This window comes from Cherax quadricarinatus, chromosome 9, assembly GCF_038502225.1.
Source record: "Cherax quadricarinatus isolate ZL_2023a chromosome 9, ASM3850222v1, whole genome shotgun sequence".
Taxonomy (NCBI): Eukaryota; Metazoa; Arthropoda; class Malacostraca; order Decapoda; family Parastacidae; genus Cherax; species Cherax quadricarinatus.
Genome location: NC_091300.1, coordinates 9,715,195 through 9,726,166, shown reverse-complemented (window position 1 = coordinate 9,726,166; position 10,972 = coordinate 9,715,195). Strand labels below are relative to the sequence as shown.

The window sequence follows — 10,972 nt, the reverse complement described above, 5'->3', positions numbered from 1 at the left end:
AAACCACACTGTTGGAATTTCCATAAACCACAGTGCTGGACTTTCCATAAACCACAGTGCTGGACTTTCCATAAACCACAGTGCTGGACTTTCCATAAACCACACTGCTGGACTTTCCATAAACCACAGTGCTGGATTTTCCATAAACCACACTGCTTGACTTTCCATAAACCACAGTGCTAGACTTTCCATAAACCACACTGCTGGACTTTCCATAAACCACACTGCTGGACTTTCCATAAACCACAGTGCTGGACTTTCCATAAACCACAGTGCTGGACTTTCCATAAACCACACTGCTGGACTTTCCATAAACCACAGTGCTGGACTTTCCATAAACCACACTGCTGGACTTTCCATAAACCACAGTGCTGGACTTTCCATAAACCACAGTGCTGGCTGGACTTTCCATAAACCACACTGCTGCTTTCCATAAACCACAGTGACTTTCCATAAACCACACTGCTGGACTTTTCACAAACCACAGTGCTGGACTTTCCATAAACCACCGTGCTGGACTTTCCACAAACCACAGTGCTGGACTTTCCATAAACCACAGTGCTGGACTTTCCATAAACCACAGTGCTGGACTTTCCATAAACCACAGTGCTGGACTTTCCATAAACCACAGTGCTGGACTTTCCATAAACCACAGTGCTGGACTTTCCATAAACCACACTGCTGGACTTTCCATAAACCACACTGCTGGACTTTCCATAAACCACACTGCTGGAGTTTCCATAAACCACAGTGCTGGACTTTCCATAAACCACACTGCTGGACTTTCCATAAACCACACTGCTGGACTTTCCATAAACCACAGTGCTGGACTTTCCACAAACCACACTGTTGGACTTTCCATAAACCACACTGTTGGAATTTCCATAAACCACAGTGCTGGACTTTCCATAAACCACAGTGCTGGACTTTCCATAAACCACAGTGCTGGACTTTCCACAAACCACACTGTTGGACTTTCCATAAACCACACTGTTGGAATTTCCATAAACCACAGTGCTGGACTTTCCATAAACCACAGTGCTGGACTTTCCATAAACCACAGTGCTGGACTTTCCATAAACCACACTGCTGGACTTTCCATAAACCACAGTGCTGGACTTTCCATAAACCACACTGCTGGACTTTCCATAAACCACAGTGCTAGACTTTCCATAAACCACACTGCTGGACTTTCCATAAACCACACTGCTGGACTTTCCATAAACCACAGTGCTGGACTTTCCTTATACCACAGTGCTGGACTTTCCATAAACCACACTGCTGGACTTTCCATAAACCACAGTGCTGGACTTTCCATAAACCACACTGCTGGACTTTCCATAAACCACAGTGCTGGACTTTCCATAAACCACACTGCTGGACTTTCCATAAACCACACTGCTGGACTTTCCATAAACCACACTGCTGGACTTTCCATAAACCACAGTGCTGGACTTTCCATAAACCACACTGCTGGACTTTCCATAAACCACAGTGCTGGACTTTCCATAAACCACAGTGCTGGACTTTCCATAAACCACACTGCTGGACTTTCCATAAACCACAGTGCTGGACTTTCCATAAACCACAGTGCTGGACTTTCCATAAACCACACTGCTGGACTTTCCATAAACCACACTGCTGGACTTTCTTACATCACCCTGAGTTCAGAACATTTCAAGGTTGATAATAACAAGGGAGACTTAATCTCCCTTAACACGGTCGTCGTTATCACGTCAGTTAATATGGAAGATTCGCAGCGAGTCCCGGGGCAGGTATCTTGTTTACACATGTGCGATACTACGGAGGGAGAACTTTAGACGATGTTTCGACCCGTCATGAACCATTAATAAGACGTCTCGGTTAAAGATGGACCGAAAGTGTGAGTTATTTGTGAATTGTTCAGTAACTGTGTTGTGACTGTTGATTGTTCAGTCACTGTATTGTGACTGTTGATTGTTCAATCACTATATTGTGACTGTTGATTGTTCAGTCACTGTATTGTGACTGTAGATGATTGTTCAGTCACTGTATTGTGACTTTAGATGATTGTTCAGTCACTGTAATGTGACTTTAGATGATTGTTCAGTCACTGTATTGTGACTGTTGATTGTTCAGTCACTGTAATGTGACTTTAGATGATTGTTCAGTCACTGTATTGTGACTTTAGATGATTGTTCAGTCACTGTAATATGACTTTAGATGATTGTTCAGTCACTGTATTGTGACTTTAGATGATTGTTCAGTCACTGTAATGTGACTTTAGATGATTGTTCAGTCACTGTATTGTGACTTTAGATGATTGTTCAGTCACTGTAATGTGACTTTAGATGATTGTTCAGTCACTGTATTGTGACTTTAGATGATTGTTCAGTCACTGTATTGTGACTTTAGATGATTGTTCAGTCACTGTAATGTGACTTTAGATGATTGTTCAGTCACTGTATTGTGACTTTAGATGATTGTTCAGTCACTGTAATGTGACTTTAGATGATTGTTCAGTCACTGTATTGTGACTTTAGATGATTGTTCAGTCGCTGTAATGTGACTTTAGATGATTGTTCAGTCACTGTATTGTGACTTTAGATGATTGTTCAGTCACTGTATTGTGACTTTAGATGATTGTTCAGTCACTGTATTGTGACTTTAGATGATTGTTCAGTCACTGTAATGTGACTTTAGATTATTGTTCAGTCACTGTAATGTGACTTTAGATGATTGTTCAGTCACTGTAATGTGACTTTAGATGATTGTTCAGTCACTGTATTGTGACTTTAGATGATTTTTCAGTCACTGTATTGTGACTTTAGATGATTGTTCAGTCACTGTATTGTGACTTTAGATGATTGTTCAGTCACTGTAATGTGATTTTAGATGATTGTTCAGTCACTGTATTGTGACTTTAGATGATTGTTCAGTCACTGTAATGTGACTTTAGATGATTGTTCAGTCACTGTATTGTGACTTTAGATGATTGTTCAGTCACTGTAATGTGACTTTAGATGATTGTTCAGTCACTGTAATGTGACTTTAGATGATTCCTCAGTCACTGTAATGTGACTTTAGATGATTGTTCAGTCACTGTATTGTGACTTTAGATGATTGTTCAGTCACTGTATTGTGACTTTAGATGATTGTTCAGTCACTGTATTGTGACTTTAGATGATTGTTCAGTCACTGTATTGTGACTTTAGATGATTGTTCAGTCACTGTAATGTGACTTTAGATGATTGTTCAGTCACTGTAATGTGACTTTAGATGATTGTTCAGTCACTGTAATGTGACTTTAGATGATTGTTCAGTCACTGTATTGTGACTTTTACTGAAGATATTTACAGTAATTTACAAATCGGTTTAGTCATCTACAACTTGGTCTAGTCATGTAAATGATGAGAAGAGAAATGATGTAGCATCAGAAGTCACTCGTAGTGTCAGGAACCAGTAAATGTCTGCCAAAGAGCGGGCCAGGAGCTGTGCCTCGACCTTCCTTCCCTCTTTCAGAACCTGCCTGGTTGGAACATTACCATCTCCATCCAGTACTCAGGTGGTTCATACCACCATCTCCTCCCATCCCCTCTACTCCCTGTGCTTCTTCCTTCATTCTTGCCTTCCATTATTCCCTCCTTCCTCCCTGCCTTGCCCTCCCTCCCTCTCTCCCTGACTCACCTGGTGTGGGGCGTTCACGTAGTGCAGGAGGCTATCCTCCACCTGGTAGAAGTCTTCCTTCTGCAGCAGGAAGGTGTTATCTGTGGGAGGAGCAGTCGGAGGTGAGAAGGGAGGTAGGTCACACTGGCGTCAGGGAAGATGGCATGAATCGCCAGTAATTTTTTTTTTTTGTATTTAGCAAAAAATTGCATGCATGAGCAGCGTGTGTTGCTGCGTTATGTGATAGTAACACAGTGGGACAGATGCTGGTAGTGTTGAAATGTGTCAACCTAATTTGGGAGACTTACTACTACTACTACTACTACTACTACTACTACTACTACTACTACTACTACTACTACTACTACTACTACTACTACTGATACTACTACTACTACTACTGATACTACTACTACTACTGATACTACTACTACTACTACTACTACTACTGATACTACTACTACTACTGATACTACTACTACTACTGATACTACTGATACTACTACTACTACTGATACTACTACTACTACTACTGATACTACTACTACTACTACTGATACTACTACTACTACTACTACTACTACTGATACTACCATTTCTACTGATACTACTACTACTACTGATACTACTACTGATACTACTACTGATACTACTACTACTACTGATACTACTACTACTACTGATACTACTACTACTACTACTACTACTACTACTACTACTGATACTACTACTACTACTACTACTGATACTACTACTACTACTACTACTGATACTACTACTACTACTACTACTACTGCTGCTGCTGTTGCTGATGATGATGCTGCTGCTGCTACTACTACTGCTACTATTATTACTACTACTACTACTGCTATTGCTACTACTACTACTACTACTACTACTACTACTACTACTACTACTACTACTACTGCTGCTGCTGCTGCTGCTGCTGCTGCTGCTGCTACTACTACTGCTACTATTTTTACTACTACTACTACTGCTATTGCTACTACTACTACTACTACTACTGCTGCTGCTGCTGCTGCTGCTGCTGCTGCTGCTGCTGCTGCTGCTGCTGCTGCTGCTGCTGCTGCTGCTGTTGGTGCTGCTGCTTACCAGTGAAGGGGGGGGGAGTAGACAGAACAAATATAGAGGTGTGAGAGCTGTGGGAGGCTGGTAGACAAACCTACCCAAGGAAGTTCTGGAATACACAGAAACGAATCGTCGCGGAAACGATTCTTCTAGCTGTATTTCTACTTAATTAGGGCAGTGAGGATGTCGTCAAATATTACATTAAAGGTGTATCAGCTTCGGCAGCTTCAAAAGTTTCCTTCCAGCAGCGCTGGAGTTACTATCACTTGGGAACAACATCTCTCAAGAATGTTTATGAAGGTGTCTCCACCATCCCAGAGCGATGCCAACAAACAATGTAAGAGGCTGGGAAAATAGGGAAAGGGGAAAGGAGAAGATTTTGGATAACATAATAAATCTAACATATCTTCTCATATATATATATATATATATATATATATATATATATATATATATATATATATATATATATATATATATATATATATATATATATATATATATATATATATATATGAGAATGCTGAGTCCTTACATGCCTACGAGTACATACTGATGCCATGGAAGGGATGGACGGGGAGGATGACATAGAGATCGAATAGAATATCAGACCTTAGTACTTTCCCTTATTAGTAATTGTATCAGTCCTGGGCCTTCTGTTCTGTGTGTGTGTGTGTGTGTGTGTGTGTGTGTGTGTGTGTGTGTGTGTGTGTGTGTGTGTGTGTGTGTGTGTGTGTGTGTGTGTGTGTGTGTGTGAGAGGGAGAGAAAGTTGGGCTAAACTATACAGATGAGAATATTCACTTACACTGGTTCCCACCTACACACGTCACACAGGAGACTCACCTACACACGTCACATAGGAGACTCACCTACACACGTCACATAGGGGACTCACCTACACACGTCACATAGGGGACTCACCTACACACGTCACATAGGGGACTCACCTACACACGTCACACAGGGGACTCACCTACACACGTCACATATGGGACTCACCTACACACGTCACATATGGGACTCACCTACACACGTCACATATGGGACTCACCTACAGACGTCACATATGGGACTCACCTACACTTCACATATGGGACTCACCTACACACGTCACATATGGGACTCACCTACAGACGTCACATATGGGACTCACCTACAGACGTCACATATGGGACTCACCTACACACGTCACATATAGGACTCACCTACAGACGTCACATATGGGACTCACCTACAGACGTCACATATGGGACTCACCTACACACGTCACATATGGGACTCACCTACACACGTCACATATGGGACTCACCTACACACGTCACATATGGGACTCACCTACACACGTCACATATGGGACTCACCTACACACGTCACATATGGGACTCACCTACAGACGTCACATATGGGACTCACCTACACACGTCACATATGGGACTCACCTACACACGTCACATATGGGACTCACCTACAGACGTCACATATGGGACTCACCTACACACGTCACATATGGGACTCACCTACACACGTCACATATGGGACTCACCTACAGACGTCACATATGGGACTCACCTACAGACGTCACATATGGGACTCACCTACACACGTCACATATGGGACTCACCTACACACGTCACATATGGGACTCACCTACAGACGTCACATATGGGACTCACCTACACACGTCACATATGGGACTCACCTACACACGTCACATATGGGACTCACCTACACACGTCACATATGGGACTCACCTACACACGTCACATATGGGACTCACCTACACACGTCACATATGGGACTCACCTACACACGTCACATATGGGACTCACCTACACACGTCACATATGGGACTCACCTACACACGTCACATATGGGACTCACCTACACACGTCACATATGGGACTCACCTACACACGTCACATATGGGACTCACCTACACACGTCACATATGGGACTCACCTACACACGTCACATATGGGACTCACCTACACACGTCACATAGGGGACTCACCTACACAAGTCGCACAGGGGACTCACCTACACACGTCACATAGGGGACTCACCTACACACGTCACATAGGGGACTCACCTACACACGTCACACAGGGGACTCACCTACACACGTCACACAGGGGACTCACCTACACACGTCACATAGGGGACTCACCTACACACGTCACATATGGGACTCACCTACACACGTCACATATGGGACTCACCTACACACGTCACATATGGGACTCACCTACACACGTCACATATGGGACTCACCTACACACGTCACATATGGGACTCACCTACACACGTCACATATGGGACTCACCTACACACGTCACATATGGGACTCACCTACACACGTCACATATGGGACTCACCTACACAAGTCGCACAGGAGACTCACCTACACACGTCACACAGGGGACTCACCTACACACGTCACACAGGGGACTCACCTACACACGTCACACAGGGGACTCACCTACACAAGTCGCACAGGAGACTCACCTACACACGTCACACAGGGGACTCACCTACACACGTCACATATGGGACTCACCTACACACGTCACATATGGGACTCACCTACACAAGTCGCACAGGAGACTCACCTACACACGTCACACAGGGGACTCACCTACACACGTCACACAGGGGACTCACCTACACACGTCACACAGGGGACTCACCTACACAAGTCGCACAGGAGACTCACCTACACACGTCACACAGGGGACTCACCTACACACGTCACACAGGGGACTCACCTACACACGTCACACAGGGGACTCACCTACACAAGTCGCACAGGAGACTCACCTACACACGTCACACAGGGGACTCACCTACACAAGTCGCACAGGAGACTCACCTACACACGTCACACAGGGGACTCACCTACACACGTCACACAGGGGACTCACCTACACAAGTCGCACAGGAGACTCACCTACACACGTCACACAGGGGACTCACCTACACAAGTCGCACAGGAGACTCACCTACACACGTCACACAGGGGACTCACCTACACACGTCACACAGGGGACTCACCTACACAAGTCGCACAGGAGACTCACCTACACACGTCACACAGGGGACTCACCTACACAAGTCGCACAGGAGACTCACCTACACACGTCACACAGGGGACTCACCTACACAAGTCGCACAGGAGACTCACCTACACACGTCACACAGGGGACTCACCTACACACGTCACACAGGGGACTCACCTACACAAGTCGCACAGGAGACTCACCTACACACGTCACACAGGGGACTCACCTACACAAGTCACACAGGGGACTCACCTACACAAGTCGCACAGGAGACTCACCTACACACGTCACACAGGGGACTCACCTACACACGTCACACAGGGGACTCACCTACACAAGTCGCACAGGAGACTCACCTACACACGTCACACAGGGGACTCACCTACACACGTCACACAGGGAACTCACCTACACACGTCACACAGGGGACTCACCTACACACGTCACACAGGGGACTCACCTACACACGTCACACAGGGGACTCACCTACACAAGTCACACAGGGGACTCACCTACACATGTCACACAGGGGACTCACCTACACACGTCACACAGGGGACTCACCTACACACGTCACACAGGGAACTCACCTACACACGTCACACAGGGGACTCACCTACACACGTCACACAGGGGACTCACCTACACACGTCACACAGGGGACTCACCTACACACGTCACACAGGGGACTCACCTACACACGTCACACAGGGAACTCACCTACACACGTCACACGGGACTCACCTACACACGTCACACAGGGGACTCACCTACACACGTCACACAGGGGACTCACCTACACAAGTCACACAGGGGACTCACCTACACACGCCACACAGGGGACTCACCTACACACGTCACACAGGGGACTCACCTACACACGTCACATAGGGGACTCACCTACACACGTCACACAGGGGACTCACCTACACAAGTCACACAGGGGACTCACCTACACACGTCACACAGGGGACTCACCTACACACGTCACACAGGGAACTCACCTACACACGTCACACAGGGGACTCACCTACACACGTCACACAGGGAACTCACCTACACACGTCACACAGGGGACTCACCTACACACGTCACACAGGGGACTCACCTACACACGTCACACAGGGGACTCACCTACACACGTCACACAGGGAACTCACGTACACACGTCACACAGGGGACTCACCTACACAAGTCACACAGGGGACTCACCTACACACGTCACACAGGGGACTCACCTACACACGTCACACAGGGAACTCACCTACACACGTCACACAGGGGACCCACCTACACACGTCACACAGGGAACTCACGTACACACGTCACACAGGGGACTCACCTACACACGTCACACAGGGGACTCACCTACACACGTCACACAGGGGACTCACCTACACACGTCACACAGGGGACTCACCTACACAAGTCACACAGGGGACTCACCTCCATCGAAGACACCGCGAGACTCCAAGGGGACATCAACCAAATCTTCGAATGGGTCACTCACAACAATATGAAGTTCAACGAGGAGAAATTTCAACTACTCAGATATGGAAAACTTGAAGAAATTAAAAATGTGTCAGGGTATACCACAAATTCTAACCATACAATAGAGCGGAAAAGAAATGTGAAGGACCTGGGAGTGATAATGTCAGAGGATCTCGCCTTCAAAGGCCACAACAATGTATCTACCTCATCTGCTAGGAAAATGATAGGATGGATAATGAGAACCTTCAAAACTAGGGACGCCAAGCCCATGATGATTCTCTACAAATCGCTTGTGCTCTCTAGGCTGGAATACTGCTGTACACTAACGGCCCCCTTTAAGGCTGGCGACATTGCAGACCAGGAGAGTGTACAAAGAACTTTCACAGCACACATAAGTGCGATAAGGCACCTAAACTACTGGGAAAGGTTAAAGGTCCTTGATCTGTATTCCCTGGAACGCAGGCGAGAGAGATACATGATAATATACACTTGGAAGGTCCTGGAGGGATTGGATACCAAACCCGCACACGAAAATCACTCCATATGAAAGCAATGACTTGGCAGGAGATGCAACATTCCCCCGATGAAAAGCAGGGGTGCCACGAGTACACTGAGAGACAACACAGTAAGTGTCAGGGCCCAAGACTGTTCAATTACCTCTCAGCATACATAAGGGGGATTACTAATAGACCCCTGACTGTCTTCAAGAAGGCACTGGACAGGTACATAAAGTCAATACCTGACCAACCGGGCTGTGGTTAGTACGTCAGCTTGCGTGCGGCCAGCAGTAATAGCCTGGTTGATCATACCCTGATCCACCATGAGGCCTGGTCTCAGACCGGGCTGCAGGGGCGTTGACCCCCGAAACCCTCTCCAGGTAAACACACATCACACAGGGGGCTCACCTACAGACGTCACACAGGGGACTCACCTACAGACGTCACACAGGGGACTCACCTACACACGTCACACAGGGGACTCACCTACACACGTCACACAGGGGACTCACCTACACACGTCACACAGGGGACTCATCTACAGACGTCACACAGGGGACTCACCTACACACGTCACACAGGGGACTCATCTACAGACGTCACACAGGGGACTCACCTACAGACGTCACACAGGGGACTCACCTACACACGTCACACAGGGGACTCACCTACACACGTCACACAGGGGACTCATCTACAGACGTCACACAGGGGACTCACCTACACACGTCACACATGGGACTCATCTACAGACGTCACACAGGGGACTCACCTACACACGTCACACAGGGGACTCATCTACAGACGTCACAGGGGACTCACCTACACACGTCACACAGGGGACTCACCTACACATGTCACACAGGGGACCCACCTACACACGTCACACAGGGGACTCACCTACACATGTCACATAGGGGACCCACCTACACACGTCACACAGGGGACTCACCTACACACGTCACTGAGGGGACTCACCTACACACGTCACTGAGGGGACTCACCTACACACGTCACTGAGGGGACTCACCTACACACGTCACTGAGGGAACTCACCTACACACGTCACTGAGGGAACTCACCTACACACGTCACTGAGGGGACTCACCTACACACGTCACTGAGGGGACTCACCTACACACGTCACTGAGGGAACTCACCTACACACGTCACTGAGGGAACTCACCTAT

At 46.9% G+C, this 10,972-nt stretch overlaps 1 protein-coding gene across 1 annotated transcript in view; it reads right to left on the bottom strand.

Moving 5' to 3' along the window:
- LOC128686208 (uncharacterized) overlaps window positions 1-10,972 on the bottom strand; it is a 138,594-nt gene that overhangs the window by 106,133 nt on the left and 21,489 nt on the right. Inside the window, exon 3 of the mRNA XM_070083202.1 lies at window positions 3,667-3,746. Coding sequence (XP_069939303.1) covers window positions 3,667-3,746 — 80 coding nt within the window. The remainder of the gene's footprint in view (window positions 1-3,666; window positions 3,747-10,972) is intronic.